Source organism: Danio rerio, chromosome 6 (genome assembly GCF_052040795.2).
Source record: "Danio rerio strain M-AB ecotype USA chromosome 6, GRCz13ab, whole genome shotgun sequence".
NCBI lineage: Eukaryota > Metazoa > Chordata > Actinopteri > Cypriniformes > Danionidae > Danio > Danio rerio.
In genome coordinates, this window is record NC_141026.1 from 44,203,206 (window position 1) to 44,226,557 (window position 23,352).

At 35.0% G+C, this 23,352-nt stretch overlaps 1 protein-coding gene across 4 annotated transcripts in view; it reads right to left on the reverse strand.

Annotated features, from left to right (window-relative positions):
• Positions 1–23,352, reverse strand: part of grm2a (glutamate receptor, metabotropic 2a) — a 102,425-nt gene that overhangs the window by 1,263 nt on the left and 77,810 nt on the right. For 3 of the 4 annotated variants that reach the window (XM_087255098.1, XM_087255097.1, NM_001302225.1), the window contains 3 exon segments: positions 19,451–20,288; positions 12,323–13,386; positions 2,366–2,543 (listed from right to left, as the gene is read on the reverse strand). In XM_087255098.1, coding sequence (XP_087111224.1) covers positions 2,366–2,543; positions 12,323–13,386; positions 19,451–20,288 — 2,080 coding nt within the window. 4 annotated transcript variants of the gene reach the window in all.

Here is a 23,352-nt window from a genome sequence, read left to right on the forward strand (position 1 = left end):
ACTCATGCATGCATACTCAAACACCCATTTAATGTTCTAATGATTTTAGCAATTATTATTGCTGCAATAAAAATAAGAAAAAATAACTGAGGTGTACATCTTTAATCAGAGCTACAATATTATATCATTTAAAATATTCAGCTATTACTTTCACATTAAATTATTAAGAATGCTATTTTTTGACCTGTTGATTCCCTTATGCAGTACTCTGCATATATGAGTACACCCCTCACAAATCTTAAAAATATATATTTTTAATAGGAAGCTATACAATATTGTATTTGTGCATATACATTAAATTAGTCAGCACTGTAGCCAAATCTGGTGTTTATCCAAAGAAATAACTTATGATAACAGTCCAAAAACTAGTACACCTTATAGAAAAAAATAATTATATAAGAAAAACCTTAAAAAAAGAGGAAAAATCAAAAGAAGTAAAAATATGAAAAATGAAGTTTAATTTATATTTGCTATATTTTGCTTGAATTTAATTGTGTCATCTTTCCATTTTTAAATATGTTTGGTGACTAAAATATTATTTTAATAAATGTTTCTGTTTACAGTTTTTCTCAGTCGCTTTGGTGCGTTTCTCACAACACTAGTGCATTTCTGCAAAACAGTTAATGTATTTCTCAAAACAATTAGTACAAACTGCTAAACCTAGTTGATAACCTGCACGTCACTTGCTCAAAATGGATAATTCATTCGTCAAAAGCAAGTATCAATGTCAATCAAAGTGTCAGTGTCATCAAGATGAAAAGGCCTGACACCATTGTTTATGAACATGATAGTCAAATGGCTTTGTCATGTTTTCATTATAACAGTTTACTCTGGACAGTTAGTGAGATTTTGAGATTTTTTAAGTCAGATTTTGGTGACACTTCCTGAAAATGCTCAAGACAGCACTATATACTATTTGCACAGACATTTGAAAACTACAGTAAAGTTAGACATCACTGCATTTAGTGAGGTATCTGAGTACAAGACACTGAATATGTATGTTTGACATGTTTACTGCATTTGCTCTTTACAATTCTAATGTATTCACAGCATTGTGCAAAAGAATAAATACATGCTTATTTACAACAAACATAAACTTCCTTTGGGTAGAGCTGTGCACAACTGTAAACCATATTGCAGAACATATTGGAACTGAACCTACAACACACACAGGTCTGTAAATCATTCATCAAATTGTTCAATTTTTAAGACATTTTCCGAAAAATAAAGATTAAATTTTTTTATAAATTTGCTTGCCAAATTTCGACAACTAGTTCAACATTTTTGTATGTAATGACTCAAGTAATAAAATGAGGACTATTAGTTTTATATAGAATTACTTTTCAGCATTTACTAGTTTAGTTAATTTTGACTGACATGGCATAAGCAACTGATAATGTTATAAACAGCAGAGAGTTGTATGAAAGCAATTGATGCATGTCCAAAAGCATCTGCAATGTGTTGGAATGAATTAGAAACTGCTACTAGGATGTGCACAAATATGTAATTGTATTGCAAAATGAAATAACTGTTGTGCAAATGTAAATAGTGTTGTGAGAAATGCAGCAAAGTGACTGAGAAAAACTGTAATAAATCTGTTTTGTTCAAATGCACCAAAATAAATTGCCTATAATCACTGAGAAATGAATGAAAATATTCATTTTCAAAATGAGGTATACTTAATTTTGCTGAGCACTCTAACTATATTAATAACTACATTAGAGAAAAGTTGCAATTACATTTTCAAAAGTGAATTTATATAAATGATGTGAGTAAAGTGTTTTTAATATTTTCAAAATAGTTTTATCAAAAATAAAATGCCAAAATATGGGTAAAATCATGTTTCAAATTTGTTTTTGTTTTCTTTTTTTTTCTCAGAAAAAAATGCATCAAAACTAATACTGTACATTCTGTTAAATTCTGTTATTCTATAATAGGTAAAGCCATTTTATAACTAAAAGTAAATTGATATTTTTTGAGTTTTATATATATATTCTTATTATTAACTATATATTATATAATAATTCATCGGCAACAGAGTGTAGTTCATTTGTCCCATGAGTTTGAGGTTAAATTTGTTATTGATCCATTTCATTCGATTCCCAGACTTCCATGTAATTCAATAAACCCCAATCCATTCACTCTCAAGCTCAATAATACTTCATGTTTATGCTCCAATATTACTCCACCATCAAAAAGTCCTCAATAATTTCATCAATATCTTTCACTTAAAATGCTGGTTCAGCAATTGCCAATCCATATTTCTTTTAATAAAACTCACACCAACAAGTTTGATTTATGCAGCAGCTGTTGATTATATTGATGAAGATGCAGATTTACTGAGGAAGGAGATCAGAAGTGATACCTTGAGAGAAGCTGGAGCCGGGGCCGGTGGTCACACTAAAGCGCGTGGTGGCCACTCTGAGTGTGGTGACGTTCTTTTGCGGCTGAAAGAGGATGATGTGGATTTTGGGAGCGAAGAGGCAGCCCAGAACCACCGAACCGCTCAGACTCACAGAGATGCACATGGTTGTGGTCTGTACCTGAAAGAGCAAAATATATTTGAAGTCAACATGATTAATAGCCATCCTATGATTTTTTTTTTTTTTCAAATATTTCTCAAATTATGTTTAACAGAGCTTTAAATTTTTCACAGTATTTCCTATAGTATTTTTTTTTATATGGAGAAATTCTTATTTGTTTTATTTAGGCTAGAATAAATGCAGTTTTAATTTTAAAAAAAACTTCAAGGACAATATTATTAGCCCCCTTAAGCAATATTTTTCCAAATGTGTACAGAACAAGCCATCGTTATACAATAATTTGCCCAACCTAATTACCCCAGTTAAGCCTTTAAATGTCACTTTAAGCTGAATACTGGTCTTGAAAAACATCAGTAAAATATTATGAACTGTCATCATGGCTAAGATTAAAAGGAAAAAATGATTAGAAATTAGTTAATAAAACTATAATGTTTAGAAATGTGTTGAAAAAATCTCTCATTAAACAGAAACTGTGAAAGAAAATACGGGAAGGCTAATAATTTTAACTTCAACTGTATGTAAAAGTTATTTCACAACATTTACAGCACATTTACACAGTGATACCATCTGACTGGCTGATTGTACTGTAGCTCACAATTGAGATTTCTTTTTATTACAATTAATGCTTAACATTTTTATTGTTGCTATACAGAAGGAGGAAATCAATCTGGTGTTCCTCTTTAGTCAGTGCTACGTTACTACTTTCATAATACATTACATTATATTACGTTACATTATTAAGCATGCACATGCACATGGACATTTTAGCCTGTTGGTTCCAAATAAAACAACTATAATTAAAACAAGAATTACAATAGGGACTGCTGATATTAAAAAGTGATTACACCCCATTTACAGTACAGTACAGTGACTGGCTGATTCATATTTTAGCTCATAATTCATAATTTTTTCCTTATAGTTAAATGTACATACCTGACTGTTATTTGTTTTCACAGAATTGAAATAGGAATGTTTATTTATTTATTTATTTATTTTTGACAAGTTTGCCTTTATTTGACAGGATAGTAGGCTGACAGGAAGTGAAATGGGGGTGGGATTGGGAAAGGTCCACAAGCCAGGATTCAAACTCAAGACGCCCGGAGCACTGCATACAGTATGTCAGCACACTAACCACTGGGCTATCGCACGTTTATAACTTCATTTCTTTTGTTATTGTTATTGTTATGCCATATCAGAAATTAACAAAGGGTTGAGTTATGTTAAAAGTGTCACAAAAAGAGAAAGCTGTTTACATGAATATGAACATGAGGGCAAACATGCAGAAAAAAAGAAAGAAAAAACCCCAATAATTTAAAATTCTGTAAAATTTTAAGATAAAGTTTTAAACACACATTTGGGCTCAAAGTCCTACTTTATATTTAAGTATAAAGACACATATATTTTAAAAAGGTATTTTATATTTAAATATACATGATTTAAATGTTTATTTTTTAAAACATTATTTATTAATTTATGGTAAAATTGAATTTATCTTCTTTTACAAAGATTACTTTCGATGTTAGTAATTTAATATAATTAATTACAGCTTCGTACTTTCTTATCCTAATTGTATTTATTTATATGTATTGTATATAACAAAAGTCCCTTGCAGTAAATGTGGATCTTTAAGCTACATAGACAGAACTGCAAGAAATAAATTCTCATTTTGGGATGAAAACTCAGAATAGTGTGATTTAACATCAAAAATTGTCAGAAAAAAAGTAATTCTGACTTTACATCTTGCTATTTCTTTCTACAAACTGAAAAAAAAAATCTGTATTTTAAGCCATGAACTCAGTATTGCAGGTAATGAATGCTGAAGTTTAGAATGTAAACTGAGAATCTAAATTTTAGAATATAGAATTGCATGAACAAAGTACAAATTCTGGAATATTAACTCAGAATAAACTAGTATAAAAATACAAAATGCAAGGTATAAACACTGAATTCAGAATATAAACAATTTAAACTCAACTTATTCTAAGTTAAAATCCTGCAATTGTTATTATTTTGCAGAACGCTAAGAGAAACTGTAAGGCATAAATTGCGATGTCGAACCTCCAAGTAATAAATTTAGAATTTTGAGATGTACAGTACAGAAAACTCAGAATTTTAAAATGTATACTCAAAATTATTATTATTATGATTATTATTATTTTTTTTTTTCAAATTAAAAAAATTCAGTCTTGCAGTTCTGAGTTTATATTTTTAAAATTTGAAATTTATATTGTTGTATAACAAGTCTGCATTAATTGTATTGGAGATAATTGTATTCGATCAAATCATATTCAGCAAGCATGTTAACATGGGTCTAAATTAATTTTGGACTTAATTCCAGTGTTGGTAAAGCCTGTGTATCTGAAGATGATGATGCATCTTCAGAGGATGCATCCATGTGCAAAGCAGGTGTGTGTGCCTTGAATAAGCAACCCCATGCATACTAATACAGGTATTAGAGACATGCATCGCCAAATAACATTTTGATGCAAGGCAGGAGAATCAACAGGAACTGTTTCTTCGCAGTTTTGGATGTTTGCTTTCTATCATTGTACATTTAATTAGGGAAGAGGTTTTCCTCCAAATCGAGGTGCATTCAAACGGTACATTTTTATTGCTTTGGGCATTGCCACAGATTCAAACACCATAGCTTTGGCATTCCTATTCTCTTTCTTTTGGGAAATCAGAAATGTTTCATGATAGAAATATTAGAATTTTCAATCTGAGCACACCGTTTTGATCTGAACAGGTTTGCAAACATTCAAATCTATTGTTAACAGCCCTCGCAGGGTCACGCACTGGAGAAACTTTTGTGACCTTGTTGAATTATTTCAAAGCAGGGTTCAGCTGCACTGAATGCGTTTTTTCTCAATGCCAGATAAACAAAGAGTAGTTCATTCTTCTGTGTGATAGATTTAAAAGAGTTTCTGTGAGAGCGGCAATGCGTCAGAATAAACCAAAGTGCTTTAAATTATGCATCGTTCAGAGGAGAGCTGTGCTTGTAAAGGACTTGTTTGTAATTTCCTAGCAAAGCTTTGCTCTTCTTTCCATAAACATACATGTTTCATGTAGAATCTCACACTGAATGAGACATTACGTTATAGTCGACGTTTCCTCCATAATTGATAATCATCATTATTATTGAACAAAATATCTCAACATTGAAAGACTGGTGTCTGGCTCCAGCTAATGACTATACAAAGAGCAAGGCAGACAAGAACTTGACAGCATACTCAAATCTGCTTCTTCAGTATCATTACATGGCCCTGGAATATCTCATTTTGATTTGTCAATTGTGGTATTCCAAAGTTTTGCATAATTACAATATGTTTTAAAATTATTTATTGACTAAAACTCTTAATATTTTATTTTAATATATTAAGCATCACATCATAAATGACTTTAGACATAAGAGAGCCATGATCTTTTAGAAATCATATACTGTATGTCTAGCTTTATTCAGTGGTTTTTGAATGCTTGTCTTTTTTGTCATCTAAAATTTCTGTGTTCATTTGTATTTTTTTTTTTTTTGTATATAGTGTGCATGCACAGAATATGTAATATTTTTATTACTGTAATATACACAAAAATCAAACATAATATATATCCAGGATATGTATAGTCCTTCCAGGATTTGCAAGTCTAATGGTTCTAGAGATCACAAAATAAAAATAAAAAAATGTACAAGATGTTTATTTATTTTGACAGCAAGTTCTTGATTCGAAGCCAACAATGCCATAAGTTATGAGAAGAGTTAACAAAATCAGTTAATGTAGGCAGCAAATATATCTCGCAGCTCATAGACAAAAAGTGTTACTCAATGCATAGTATTACATTCATTCATTCATTAATTCATTCATTTTCCTTCGGCTTAGTCCCACTACAGCAGAATGAACAACCAATTTTTCCAGCATATGTTTTGTGCAATGGATTCCCTTCCAAATGCAAACCATTATTGGAAAACACCCATACACTATAGCAGGGGTCACCAATCCTGGTCCTGGAGGGCCGGTGACTCTGCAGTGTTTAGCTCCAACTTGCCTCAACACACCTGCCTGGATGTTTCAAGTATACCTAGTAAGACCTTGATTAGCTTGTTCAGGTGTGTTTGATTAGGGTTGGAGCTAAAATCTGCAGGGCACCGGCCCTCCAGGAACAAGTTTGATGACCCCTGCACTATAGCATTCACACACGCACTCATAAACTAAGGTCAATTATTGTTTACCCAATTCACCTATACCGCATGTCTTTGTATGGTGGGGGAAATCGGAGCACCCAGAGGAAACCCACGTGAACACAGGAAGAACATGCAGACTCTACACAGAAATCCCAACTCACCCAGCTGGGACTTAAACCAGCGACCTTCTTGCTGCGACCAACAGTGCTAACCATTGAGCCACCATGCCACCCCATTTGCAATGTACATTACATATTACTCAAATTAAACAAAATGTTCTGCAGTTATAATATTACTACAGTATAACAATTTCATATATTTCTTTTCATCACAAACATCTGACACTAGAATATTTTTAATTTGATACCAATTTACACTGTATTATATTTATTTTGAGGTGAAGGCCAATCTTTTTACTATGGTTTCAGAATTTTGCACTCTACTTTGAAAAAAAAAAATTTTTTTTACTATAATTATTGTTTATTTTCCAAATTTAGGATTTAATTTTTTAATTCACAATCTGAAGATGAACTATTTTAGCACACACATCCTACAAGGGGCACATACTGGATCAGTGGTGTGCTGTAATTGGTAGGTGAGAGACAGAAATGCTTCAACTAGAATGATATGTGCAGGATGAATGAGGCTGTATAGCATCTCCTATGAGTGTGTGTGGGAGTGTGTCTCAGTCTCGGTCTCAAAGGCACACCTTGCTATCTGAACAGAGGCCCCAGCTGGGAATCATCCTCCCATGCTCTAACACATCACCTCGCACACACCTCGCAGAGAGAGAGACAGAGAGAGACGCAGAAACCCTGAGCAGAGAATGACATCCTGTCCAATCAGAACTCGAGGAGATTCCCTTCTCTCTTGACACCTTTTTGTCTCTCTGTTTTTTCCCCTGTATTCTTTCTTCTAGCCTTGATGGATGATGTAGACTGACCCTTACAGAAGCCCCTACAGCCATAACATCTCTGGATCATGTTTCTATCCTTTTATTTTTGCTCACTGGATCATCCAAATGCAATATACTGTACAGTGGCCATTATAGCAGATATGCTGCTGTCTGCACCACTACTGGACGGTCAGAATATCTGGACACACACATGTAAAAAGATGTATGTATGTATGTATGTATGTATGTATGTATGTATTTATGTATGTATGTATGTATGTATAGATGAATAAATGAATGAATGAATGAATGAATGAATGAATGAATGAATGAATGAATGAATGGATGGATGGATGGATGGATGGATGGATGGATGGATGGATGGATGGATGGATGGATGGATGAACAGACGGATGGATGAATAGATATACAGTCTGATAGATAGATAGATAGATAGATAGATAGATAGATAGATAGATAGATAGATAGATAGATAGATAGATAGATAGATAGATAGATAGATAGATAGATAGATAGATACTGTAGATAGATAGATAGATAGATAGATAGATAGATAGATAGATAGATAGATAGATAGATAGATAGATAGATAGATAGATAGATAGATAGATAGATAGATAGATAGATAGATAGATAGATAGATAGATAGATAGATACTGTAGATAGATAGATAGATATAGACGGTCAGAATATCTGGACACACACATGTAAAAAGATGTATGTATGTATGTATGTATGTATGTATAGATAAATGAATGAATGAATGAATGAATGGATGGATGGATGGATGGATGGATGGATGGATGGATGGATGGACGGATGGATGGATGGATGGATATATAGATATACAGTCTGATAGATAGATAGATAGATAGATAGATAGATAGATAGATAGATAGATAGATAGATAGATAGATAGATAGATAGATAGATAGATAGATAGATAGATAGATAGATAGATAGATAGACAGACGGACGGACGGACGGACGGACGGACGGACGGACGGACGGACGGACGGACGGACGGACGGACGGACGGACAGACAGACAGACAGACAGACGGACGGGTTGGTGGATGGGTGGGTGGCTGGATGGGTGGATGCGTGGATGGATGTTTTATAGAATAATGCAACATAGTCATGAAAATCTATAGTTTTTTTTAATTGACATAAATAATAAAAATGTTCTATTTAGATGTGCACGCAAGCATTCTTTAGGAAATGTAAAGGTGTTTATTTAATAGTGTCTGTCCTGAGGCACTTGACAGAAGGATACTCATATCATCTGAATAGCGTGTTTTCACAGGCTAGTCATTTGTCGGGATGAAATATCCCCACTTTCTTTGTTCTGCATTGAACAGCTTTTGAGCCACATGAAATGTGAGCTTCTCCTTTCATCAGTGCAAAAGACAGGTGATCAAAGAGATTTCTCTATCTGCCATCTGAATTGGCAGGTACGATAACAAAAAAAATCAATCAGGCAAACTCCTGAACTCACGCACTTAGGGAAATTGTATATATGCTAAAAATAAAGGATAAAGTCATTGTCAGAAAATGATTAAGGGATACAAGAGAAGCTCATTATCTAAATGATGAAAAATATTCCATGCTGTCATTGTGTGTGCAGTCTGATTTGAAACAGCCCCTCTGATATCTGTTCCCAGAGGAGAACCGGTAAAATCCCCCAGCACAAGATTCACTTCTCTAGGAGATCACATTGTTGTAAAGAACACCAAAGCTTTCATTAACAATATTGCTGGAGAGAAAAGCCAAATCTACACTAAGCAAAGCAAAAAAATTAATTTAGAGATGTCTTCAAAGAAACTTTTCAATATTGTTTTTTTAATGACATATTGTAGTCGTTACAAGACTAAATTTAAATGGTCGTTTTTTTTTCAGATTTTGTTCTCCATAGACTTTTAAATTATATATTTTTATATAAATGATAAAAATATGCTTAACATTTTATGTGCAAAACTAAAATGTTTGAAAATTAGTTTGAAATTTATATTAGTTAGATAAGAAGTTTTTGTTAAAGAAAGTGTGCTAAAAAAAACTTAAATAAATAAATAAAAATAAATTAATTAATCAATAAATAAATAAAATAAATGAAAATAAATAAATAAATAAATATGAAAAGTTATGCTTTTTAGACTAAAATAACATGATTCTCTGAAACCAAATTATGAAACATAAATGTTTTAAATGAAAGTTCCTAAATGTAGCTCCTCATTTAAAAAAACGAAATACCTATATCTTATACCAAAATATGCTGCAATGCGTCATATTATAATCCCAGTATTACATTATCATGTAATCATATTCCTTTCATAATACACCCCCAGTTAAAAGAAGAACTTGAACCTACGAACAATTGATTTGTACCATTTTTGAAAATTCATTTAGCCGATCTCTGGGTCTGGTGGGAGCACCTGGCTTAGCTTAAATCATTGAATCGCATTAGACAATTAGCATCTTGCTGAAAATGTTCAACAGCACCTGAAAAAATAGTCCTCAGGTAACAGCTTTCAGCTCTACATAATATCATTACACCAGCTTAAGCCTTGGTACGGCAACAAAGATCCTTGATTTTTATCCCAGAATGAGAATATAGTTCCTATCCATACCGACCTAAAAACAGCAACATTTTAGTTTCCATAGGTATTAATACCAACTCAGGTTCATTCTGAAAATGTACCTCTATATTCATTTCTGAAGACTGCCAAATACGTGCCAGGAGCTACATTTTGTGTATTTTTTATTTTATTTATTTTTTATGTTTTGTTTTTGTTTTCGCAAATCCACGAGAGGTTGCTGTATACGTATTTTGAGATCTCAAATTTCTCTTGGGAGTGCCATTTACGCCTGCTGTTCTCTCATAAACCCACCAGAGGCTGCTGTTAACTGTTTGACTGACTGAAGGACTGACTGACCGACCGATCGACTGTACCCTCTTCCCCTTCCCTAAATCCAATCAATAGTTTTCAAAAACACAGATTGACCCGCGTCTGTTTTTGTCTTAACTGCTTTCTGGAACCATTCTTCACTGGACTCAAATCCTGTCGTCGTGGGCAATTCCTCTCTGCATCTCAAGTCCACCGACGTACATGGCGAGCTAACGGAACAAACTTTTAACAGCCTGTAATCCATCTACATGGAGGTAAGCAGTCAGCTGGTAATCGCAAAAAGGAATGGTGTCATACCAAGCGGTGGCATTCATTTAAAAATGAAGTGCAGGCATACGTATTTCTAGCTACATAATTCACAGTCTCCAGAAATGTATATAGGGCTACCTTATCAGAATGATCCAATGTTGCTTAGTACATGATGTAACTACAGAAGAAACAAGCTTTAAATAGGAAAATTATCAAAACTCCTTTTTGAGATGCTAATAGTTTAATCCAATTTAATGATTTATGCTAGGCTAAAGGTGCTCCTGCCAGATGTGGAGATTGACTGAATGGATTAAAAAATGATAAAATGCAGTTGTTTAACTCTAGGGGGCTTGTAAAATTATAATATTTCCCTCCAAAACCCTTAATATTCTTTTAATAATTTTTAATAAGCAGCAAATAATGTGTTTATTGAGCTAAAAATCAGTTAATGGATTGTTAATAGCAAGAACTGTACCAAACCTTTTATAACTAGGGGTGCTTTCACACCTGCCTTATTTAGTTCGATTAAATCGCACTAGAGTTTGTTTCCCCTTTTGGTACGGTTCGTTTGGGCAGGTAAAAATGCAGCAATCGTACTTGAGTGCGCACCAAAAGCGGACCAAATAAGCGTACCGAGACCTGCTTGAAGAGGTGGTCTAGGTACGCTTTCTAACGAACCCTGGAGCGGTTCGTTTGTGGTGAGAATATGATCCGTACTAAAACAGGTCCAACCGCAAAAAGTACTGCGCGTTTTGGACTAATTCAGCTGCTGTAGGCTGATGTGCTGTGCATTATGGAATATGGAGGAAAAATATTTGTTGACAGCGCTTTACCAACAGAGAGAGAGAGAGAGGGGAAAACATTCCCTGATGGATCGTTGGTAATATTTCCGCAAGATGACCATATTGCAGTTTAGCTAAATTAATTCACGGCTCCTCCTGAAGCGACGAGTGATGCATTAAACACTGTTTTCCAGCCGCGGCCGTGCTTCATTTTCGTAATGTATAGTTTGTCTAAAGCAGGCATACAATCAGCCAGCGCAGTCGTCCCTTCAGAGTAAAAGGTTTTGTTTACCTGCGGGAGTTCACTGGCATTTTCCCGCACGTGAATTCTGACCAATCAATAAGCAGTTTAGGAAATATGTTTAACAACATCTGGCCAATGAGAGATGTGGATTTTGTCAGATGACTGCATTTTGGTTCGTTTCAACTGGTTCAGACCAAAGCCAGCAGTGTGGTGTGAAAACGACTCAAAGACGGCAGAAGATGCAACAATGTATGCTTTATTGCACTTGGTCCGGACCAAATGAAGCGAACTACAGATGTGAAAGCACCCTAGGTCTACTTCAGTGCTTCTTAACTCTGCTTGACTGAATGTATATTTTTGTATTGTTTATTAGGGTGACAATTTTAACATCTGTCCAGGAGCAATGGATGAAAAATAGCCTACTAGGTTATTCTGGTGCATTTGCAGCAATGCTAATTAATGCACACTGTCCCTGCCAAATAAACAAATAACTACATATTTGTACTTACCCTATAGTCACTGGCAGTAACATAGAAGATGGGCTGGAAAGCCAGCCAGATTATACATGTGGTGTACATGGTGAAGCCGATGAACTTGGCTTCGTTGAAGTTCTCTGGGCACTTTCGAGTCTTAAAGGCATAAAAGGTACAGAGGATGATGAGGACACAGTTGTAGGTTAAGGACATCAGCATGCTCGAGTCCTTGCTGTTGCACTTCAATGTCACCACGTCTCTTCTTTCAGGACTGACCTCCTTTCTCACCCCCGGAGCCTCGACCAGGAGCCAGACCACTACCACAAGAAGCTGACAGGAGATAAGAGCAGCGCAGATGGCCACCTGTGAGGCTGGACTGATGAACCTCGGCCTTTGAGCTCCATCTTTAACACCGTTGAAAATCCGAGCAATGCGATTGGTCTTGGTGAGTAATGCAGAGTAGCAAACGGCGAAGGACGTGCCCAGACCGAGCCGTCGTAACGTGCACACAACGGCTGAAGGTTTGCTGATGTAGATGAAAGTCATGAAATAGCAAAGAAGGACGCCTAGGAGAAGAATATAGGAAAGTTCCCGTCCACTAGCCTTCACCACCGGAGTCTCGTTGTTTTTTAGGAAGAGGCCAATGACGAAGAGCGTGCAAAGCATGCCGAGGCAAGCAATAGAGACAGGTCCAATTGCCCAGGCATCCTCCCAATGAATGTACTCCTCAGGTAAGTCATAACAGCCTGTGAGATTGTCTAGAGGCCACTGTCCGAAGCTACAATCCGCACATGTGAATTCATCCAGGAGGTATTGGTAGGGCTGACAGGGAATGCAAATCCAGCAGCAAACATCTCCAGGCTGCATGCTTTTAATTTCGTTTTTCCTACATGGGTCGCTGCACTGGGATGTGGGCACCGCTTGGCTCTCCCAAGGAATTAAGGTTGTGTTCAGAGTCAAATCCTGAGCCCAGTAGCCCACCTTTCTATAGACGTACTCATCATTCTCTTTGTGATAATGGAAGATGTTGTAGCGGCCCAAACTGTCTCCGTATGCATCAAAGTGAATGATGTTATCAGTATCGGCCGGGCGAAATGGAGCTGTGGACACAAAAGGGCAAATGAGAAACATCATTTATTTACATTCTCAAAGATATTCCACAGCCGCAAAGTGTTTTTTATTGTGTACTTTCTTCAGAGTCGTGCCCTGCAAATTTCTCATTAGGTTTGTAGATGCACTGGACTCAGGTGTGAACGGTACATTTACATAATTGAGGTCAGGAGGCTGAAACATAGTCTGCTTTCTATGATGTAATTTGGCATTCTTGGAAGAACGTAGTGAAAACAGCAATCAAGATTAGACATGTGCCAATATTCAATGAGATAATATGCCTGTCGAGCTTTATTCTACAATAACAAACGCCTGGATGTACTTTATGCCTTATTATACGGATGTCACTAAATGTAATTAACATTGTTCTGAGTTGTAATCAGTGTTAGGCAATAATGTCTTACTAGTTATGGCACTACTTTCGACAGTAACTAATACTGTAACACATTACCTTTTAAATATATTAACCCCGTTATTTTTTACAATATGATGCATTTGTTCGTTACTTGGTAAATTAATACATTTTGGCTGCAGTCTAGCCTACATCTTTATGTTTACAGCTGTGACACATTGTGGGATTGGTGGATGCCAGCCAACTAATGTAAAGAAGCCATGTCGTGTACGAGGCGCCAGACTAGACAAAAGAGCAGAGAGACAGAATGAGCTCGAGCTACACCAAGTGTGCGCGCGAGAGAGATTGAGAGACTATTTACGTTACTATTATTAATTACTTTTTTAATATTACTATGTTTGTTGTTTCAAATAAACAAGCACACATTTGTTATCTTTAGTTTAGTAGACACAGAGACACATTTCTGTTATATTTCAGAACAGGTTATTTTAAATGTATAGTGTAGTAAAGCAGATTTTGCAATTTGAATATACTCAGCTTACTTTCTGTAAGTTGTTTACACACCACATGTAGTTTGTGGTTAGTTTGAAAATAGCTCATTTCATTATTGAGCAGCTGTTTTGTTTTGTTTTGTTTTGTTTTTTGTTTAGAATGCATAAAATGTATGGTTGTTTATAATAGCAGTGTTTTTGGTGCTGAGGTAATAGTAATTTCAGATTACTTTCAGGTATATATTTCAAAATGTTTTTGTGTTTGTTGCATATTGTTGCTAGTTTTCATACTCACGCTGTGAAGGAACATGTTTAATGATTAAATACAAACTTTATGACACTAAAGTAACCTTTTTTTTTTGCTTCTGAACAAATTATTCAGCTGGTTTATAACCTTGTGATATTTTTATTTCTGTGCTGCTGGTCTGACTTAAATAAATTAGTGTTAAAAATGACTTTTTATTTAAGTTTGTCTTGTGTTTTAGTTCTGAGAATGCAAATTAATTAAAACTGTGAAGATGATCAACGGTGTATTTTCCATCCAGCACTGAAGTGATATTATAAAGGCATTAATGGGAGCATTAAAACGCTTTTTGGAAAAACAACTCAGAAGTTACATTTAACAGAAATGCATAACTTTTTGGTGTAAGTAATTGATAAAGTAGTTGCGTTACTTTTTGAATAAAAAACAACTTGTTACTGTGACTAGTTATTATTTTTCAGTGACTAGCACAACAATGGTTGTGATAGTTTATTAATTATTAAATTAAATGCAAAACTGACAGAAACAAAAATGGCTGAATGGAGCACACACTAACCTACTGTACTCACCACACCATAACAAGATGGCATCAAACAGTAAAAAAAAAATATATATATGCAGGTGAAGTCTGAATTATTAGACCCCCCCCCCCAACCCCCCTGGATTTATTAGCCCCAAATTTATTTTTCCCCAAATTTCTGTTTAACGAAGAGAAGACGTTTTTTTAACACATTTCTAGACTCAATAGTTTTAATGACTCATTTTTAATAACACGTTTATTTTATCTCTGCCATGATGACAGTAAATAATATTTTACTAGTTATTTTTCAAGACACTTCTGAATAGCTTAAAGTGACATTTGAAGGCTTGACCAGGTTAATAAGGTTAACTAAACAGGGTAATTAGGCAAGTTATCGTATAACGATGGTTTGTTCTGTAGACTATCGAAAAAATATATAGCTTAGTGGCTAATAATTTTGACCTTAAAATGTTTTTTAAAAAATTAAAAACTTTTTTTTTTTTTGTAGTTAAAATAAAACAAATAAGACTTTTTACTGAAGAAAAAAATATTATCAGAAATACTGTGAAAATTTTCTTGGTCTGTTAGACATCATTTAGGAAATATTTAAAAAAGAAAAAAATTAAAAGGGGGGCTAATAATAGTCATGATAAAATCTTCAGCAATTTTCACAAAAAGAAAATGTGTACATCCTCATGGGTTTCACTTTACAATGGTGTTTCATTAAATTCATTAGTTAATATATTTACTAACATGAACTAATTATGAACAATACTTGTATAGCATTTATTAATCGTAGTTCAACATTTACTAGTGAAAATCCTGCATTAAAAGCTCGAAAGTTCATTTTCATGTCTGTTAACATTAGTTAATGCACTGAGAGTTGACATAAACTAACAATGAACGACTGTATTTTCAATTACTAACAAGAACAAATAATGTATTGTTCATTGTTTGTTCATGTTAGTAGATGCATTATTTAACATTAACTAACACAACCTTATTGTAAAGGGTTCTCATATATTTACATGATATGTATCCCTGCTTTTACTTGTTTAAATCATTTAGATGTTAGCGTGGAGTTAATGAGACTAATGCATGTAATAAAACACTCCACTGTACATGGGTCATATGTTGGATTCATGCATTAGTCTAATCTATTTTACAGCAGCTGTTTTCCCCTGGGGGAAACTTCCTCCATCCATTTATCTTTCAAATTGATTTCTTTGACTAAAGGAATAGATGTTAATGTATTAAGATATACTGCTGAAGGTAAAGCTAGCCTTTGTTTTGACATTTAAATTACTGTAACAGGGAAAATATTAACTTAAGACTCAAATGGGCTTCCAAGAATCAAAGTCTTGGACATGTAATACAAGTGTAATACTATTTTTGTTGTATACATTAGATTGTGTCTTGATTAATTTTTGTTTAACATTTTTATCATGATTTATAGAAGACACTCTCTAAAATGTAATTCAGTATAACAATAGTTTATATACAGTACCAAAAAAACAAGAATACTTTAGTGATGTACATTTTACATAACATGACAAACATTATTTCACTCTTATTTTGTCTTTTTATTTCCATAAAAGTCGTTTGAAACATTACAGTAGGCTTTTTACTTGTGTTTAATATGTTTTGTATTAATATAAAATCCCTTCTGTCATGAACACTCTCAGGATTTACCATGGTAATGAATATGTATATGGCAATGTTGATGTATTTAGTCTTGGTGGTATGGATCTAGTACGCTGCTGCTGTTGCTTTGATTATTATGGCAGAGCAAGTACCGAGACCTGCTACTGCCAGTATATACACAGACATGCCGTCTAAGAATATAATACACTGCTGCTGCAAACAAAATATACAGTTAAAATCACAAATATTAGCCCCCCTTTGAATATTTTTTCACATAACAAATAATTGTTAACAATTCATTCATTTTATCAATAATATCTGTTACATGCCTGGTGGTGTTGCTCTGTTGATCCCTCCTCCCCTTTCCATTTTTATTTGCTGTCTGCTGTTGTTTTAAAATCAAGGTGTCTGACTGGAGTTTTCACGAGTGGAACAATGAGAAGAGGATGGGGGTCATTTGAGCACTCCAGTGGTGATTTGATCAGAATGGGGGGATCCTTTGTCTCTTGTCACTGCTCTGTCTTTCTGTGTGACATATGTGTGCCTGTCCTGTTTTCTGGTTCGCTTCATTTATTTATTTAATTTATTATTTTTTTGAGTTGTACTTCTATTCCAAATGTCCAAGCTAAATCTGCTTTAATCTATTAAAAGGGAAGAAAAAGTGAAACAGCTAGGAGACGTGACTTACATTTTACACACACAAAGTTGATTCTCTGTTAATCCATTAGATCAGATGCGGGTGCTACCCTTTGTATGTTTTCTCCAGCAAGTGCAGTTTAGTTTTTTTTTTTTTTTTTCAGATATCTCTTTAGTTATTTAGAGGTGGGGAGGGTTTAGTTAGCATGTGTTTAATTTGTTATTTTCTTTGATTTGGCAATGCTTGTTTTCCTTCCCACTCTCAGGTTTGTTTCAATTGATTTGTTTTCTTATTTTGTAGTTATTGTACACATTTGTAAATATACTTTGGGTGATTAAAAATTCCTTTTTTCATTCTTCTCTTTATTGTAAATAAAGCAAACCACTTTTTGCCATGTTCGTTGTCTGTGTTGATCCATAGCAGCTTACTTCTCAGTTGAATTAAATAAAAATAGGTTGTCATAATTATATTTAGCCCTTTTCATCCTCCGAGCCACACAAGGCGTACATAATCATTTAATTATACGTATGTTGTTTAATAATATAGGTTAATGTTAGGATTAGGGTTTTGAGGAAATAAATTAATTTAATCCATTTTGGAATAAGGCTGTAACATAAAAAAATGTGGAAAAAGTAAAGCGCTATGAATACTTTCCAGATGCACTGTATAGCACAATGATGATAGTTATGTGGTTGTTTTTAGGCTCTTTTCAGTATCTCCTCTTAAAAAAAAAAAAAAAAACATTTAGCAGCATAGACTATTATAACCAGAGGATAGAAACTTGTACGGAATTTTTATTAGGTGAAGCTTAGACAAAATTTGCAAGAATTTTAGGTGAAATAATGGACCTGTCGCTAAACCTTGCCCTCCTTAGTTACTGTTGCTACGCCTGTCAAGCTTTTGTGCCTGGTACGGATTTTTCAATGTGTGTGTGCCGGTTTCAGACATTGCCAGGGATATAATGTAATTTTTGGCGAACAGGTGAGAAATCCGAGAAAGCCAGACAAAAAAGGAATGCAGTATGCATTACAGGGGTATGTTCACCACATAATAGGCAACCGGTTAGAGAATAATTCAATCAAAATTGAAGCTAGCTTAGCCTAGCCGCCTCATACGCTAACCATTCAACAGCTGAGCTCATGCTCAGCAGGAGAGGTGAAATTTAAAAATAATCTAATAATAATAAATGAAACCGTGACATATTTTTAATCAAAAAGCCTGATAGACTAATTGGTGTGCAATAAAATATAGCCTTACTAACCGATGAGGAAACACTCATGACAGTGCTTTTACATATAGTTCATTCATAGAAAGAGCAGCCAGAAAGGGAAACTGATGGATTTGTACCAAATATTAGCATCATTGACCCATAACAATGTACAGTAAGTTACCTATTACTGTCAGTATGTTTGTGTGCTCTTTATAAATGACTGAAAAACAGCTGGGGGTAAAGTATTTTGATCGCAGCTGCTCAGCTGCTCATATCTCGGTTTTGTTTTGTTGATTTGTAATTTTAAATGTTCGTAGCTTGAAATAGATGGAAATATTAAGTTCAGTCAAGTTAGCAACAGTTTCGCAGATTTGTATTTTCCGGATTAATAACTCATGTCATTATGATCTATTCGCTATTAATATGACTATGTTACTAACGTTATGGCGAAGGCTTAAACTCTGCATTACTCATAATATCAAGCGGAAAAAAAAAGAATAAGACAGCTGTAAAACATAACCAGCTTTGTGTTTTGTAGGAAACACAGTTTAGATCACAGTTAAGAGGTGTGTGAGGTATTGCTGTCTGTCTATCACTGACTGTGTCAGGAATATCAAAACAAAACGAACTTAGCTCTGCTCCTTTAGCGCCCCTCACACAGCTTGATCCATGCTGGCATTTCTCCTCTTGGATTTTAGGTTTTGAAAAGGTAAAAAATTCCACCATCCCGTCCAAACTTTAAGGAGACCGGGTATCAGATTTGCACAATCCATATGCACTAGCTTGAAAGTTTGACAGAGCCCCTGCGTGTAGCTACAGTTGCTAAGCCACGATTGGTGGATGGCTGTTTTTGGGCGTGGCTTAGCGAAGGGTCAATTCTCCTAATCACCAATTCCAAGTATTCTTAAATGACATAATCTATATATTTTTTTACTCACCATCAAACTTTGTCTTCAGGATGTAGTCCTTATACAGCCTTTTCCCGTTCACAGGCTTCATGGCACTGCAAAGTTTGGTGCTATTGGCGCACAATGCCTGCCTCATGTGGTGAAGCGCATTGGCCATAGCATACACTGCATTCACCACAAACATGATTTTAGACTCCTGCTCGAATTTACCATCCCGAAGAGAATGTTTCCCACAGGTAATATCATGCAGACTGCACTGGAATTTGTTCTCCCAGAACTCTCTGAACCACGGGTTACGTGTGTTGTTATACGGATTGAGGTTTGTAAAGTACGCTGCGAATTCAGGGATGGTATATGACGCAAGCTCAATAGTAAAAGCTCCATCCGCTACACTTTCACTCCCTCTCACCACAACCTCCTGCGCTCCCCATCCATCACTGGCCACCCAGATGAAGGAGACATTCATTCGCTTCGCAGCGACCAACAACTCTCTTGCATCTTCACTTCTGGTGAACAGGATTACCACTTTAGCGTTGGACTTCTGCAACAGAGATCTAATCACTCCATCGTAACTGTATTGGTCCATGGAGCGACTGACTTTGGCAGATGTTGCGATGCAGATTTGTAAGGCCCGAGCTTCTTGCTGAAAGGCATCGATGCCCGTCTCGCCGTAATCTCCCTCTGAGGCCACAGTGGAGACGTACGTCCAGTTGAAGAAGCGTAGGATCTCAGCCATGGCTTTGGCTTGGTAGAAGTCAGGAGGTACAGTCCGGGCAAAGTAATCATAGCGGGATTTGTCACTCAGTTTTGCACTGGTGGAGGCATAACTGATCTGAGGGATCTGGAAAAGGCGTAGGAGATTGGCCACCTGAAAAAGGACAAGTGAAAAAACTGATGAGAAACTAGTCAAGTGTGTAAATGGGCACACTTTTACACTGTGATTTGCAGGTGGTGGCTCAGTGCAATTCTATTTTAGACTTAGATGCTGATTTGATATTATTACATTGTAAAAAGCTATTTGTTTCTTTGCTTTAAAAATGGTGCTATCTGTCAGTGCAGTTCTATTTTAGACATAGATTCTGATTTCATTTTTTTAAATTGATGTTTATTACACTGTAAAAAGCTATTTGTTTCCTTACATTAAAATGAGTTCAAGAGTTCACACTCAGCTGATGATTGATTATAAAGCCTGTTTGGCATGGTGTCCTGGGAGAGAGCACTGAGCTCATAAGTTATTCGAGCCTGGGACTCCCTCCTGTTTGCAGGGGAAGAGGGAAGTTTGAGCTCAGGTAGGTCTCGAGAACTATTTAAGCTGAACTTATTTATGGCTAATGACACATTAGGGATTGCTGCGGAAAATTACACTGCTGATTAAGAGCTCATCTAGGGTGTTAATTTGGTTTGGTCAATTTACCTATGTTGCAAGTTTTTGGACTGTGGGAGGAAACCGGAGATGTGGAGATGTAAACTCTGCACAGAAACGTTGACTGGCCTGTTAGAGACTTGGACCAGTGACATTCTAGCTGTGAGACAACAGTGGTAAACACTGGGACACCATTTTCTAGGAAAAGAAAGAAGGAGTAGGGGTGGAAGAGGGGATCCTCTCCCACCAATCATCGATTTGTAAGTCATGCATAACCTAATGAGGGACCAGCTGTGGTCAATCGTAAGCATGTGATCTTCTCAAATTGGTTTATAAATAAACTTCACTAAACCTATTGCTTTAAAAGCATGAAGTTGACTTTAAATATATTTGTCATATTTTTTATAAATAAGCACAGTTCAATTACCTAGTATTTTAAGGGTTTTCTCATTCATTCATTAATTCAATCATTTTCCTTATTGCTTATTCTCTTATTTATCAGTGGTGGCCACAGCGAAATGAACCACCAACTATTCCAGCATATGTATCATAAATTACAAGATCTGCCCCTGCTTATGATTGATCATGGTTAGTTCTGTATTAGCTAACGTATGATTCACCAATCAGATGACTCCTAACTCACAATAAATAAAGTCTCTCACTTCAATTATCTTCACCTTGAAGAATCCCCCTTCCACCCCTACTCCTCCTCCTTTCCCTTTATAGGGTGGTACACTGGCCCACTTTTGCCTCACAGCAAGAACATCACTGCTTCAGGTCCTTAACAGGCCAGTTGACGTTTCTGTGTGGCACTATACTATAGTACTATACTATAATAAATCGGCACTATACATTCAAGCTCTTAACCAGCAGTACATCCATAGAGCAATTTATAATTTGTCATTAGCCCTAAATAAAGGGGAGTTCTCAAGATCTACATGAGCTCAAACTTCCCTCTCACTCTGCAAACAGGAGGGAGCCCCAGGCTTGAGGATCTTATGAGCTCAGGGCTATCTCCCAGGACAGCATATCAAACACACTTTATAAACAATCATTAGCGAAGTGTAAACTCTTAAAAAATATTTTTAATGTCATTGTACTTACTTTGTGTATAGGTGTATATATAGTGTATAAGACACAAGAAAAAGAAAAATGTCCCATGATATACAGAAAAAAGCTGAAAATGGCAGTTATAAGTCAAAAGGGGGTTATGTCTGGCACTTAGGACTAAGCACGAGAATGTAATTCCTCTGATAAAACAAATTAGAGCAGTTCACTAGATGCTTAGCATACAGCTGTGATTAGTAAGTCTCACCCTTCTTACTTGTCTAAGGCATAATGGGGAGGCTTCCCATTTTCATTTTCTTAATGAAATAATATAAGACGAAGGAAATTACTTCCGGAAACCCTATCAACATCTCTATATCTGACATTACACAGCATTGTCAGCAGCAATTCATGAAACTGTGGTTATCTATTTTTGCGGTTATTAAACTTTAAGGGTGTTTTCCCACTTGCAGCACAATACACCTTTTTTTACTCATTTGTTTATGTTTTGCTTGGACACTAAAGAACTACATCTACAGTATATGCTTTTGCACAGTGAAAGGTTTCACACAGTAAACCTGCTGTATGTGAGTCTGTTACTTTTGTGATCTTGTAATATCCAGTCAAACCTTAAGGTTTTTGCCTTAGGCAGTTCCTTAGAAACCTAGGAAAACCTATGAAACACCAGCAAGTAGAGGCCAGCAGCGAATTTATATATGTATAAAAAATCTTTTTCTCACTACAGTATATGTCAACATGTGATGTAAATATGGCTGCTGTGTCATCCTGGTGAATGCTGCACATTGGTGGTGAATCAGGAGTTTCTCCACAAAAAATATGTAAAGCATTTTGAGTGTCCAGAAAAGAATGCAAGGAATTATTTTTATAATACAGCTTGACATAATTATATCATGCAACAAAAGCATTGTGAATATGCAAGTACATAAGAACAGGGGTGGATTTAGAGATTTGGGGGCCCTAAGCAATTCCAGCCATGGGGCCCAAGTCCTGAAATGCATGCTTTCTACTTTTATTTAATATTTATTAATATTGCTGTTTTTTATATTAATCAGTCTTCTTTTCAACATTTTAAATAATTAGCTTTCTTAATCTGAATTTACAACTAAAAATAATATATATATATATATATATATATATATATATATATATATATATATATATATATATATATATATATATATATATATATATATATATATATATATATATAAATTTTATAAATAGACTAGACTGCTCTATGATGAATATTATATTTTGTAAAATCATTATGTTTACATAACATTACGTTATTATAATATTATTATATTTGATTGTATACTAAAGTATATTTAATTACGTTAAAATTGTATTTGTTTAACTCTCACGATACAAAATATGGTTTTATATAGTTTATAGGTATAATTTATACTTCTAGATATTTATTAGGGTCCCCTAAGTGGATGCTTACCTTGCTTATTGGTTGAATGAGCCCGTGCATAAGAATACAAATATATTGATCAAA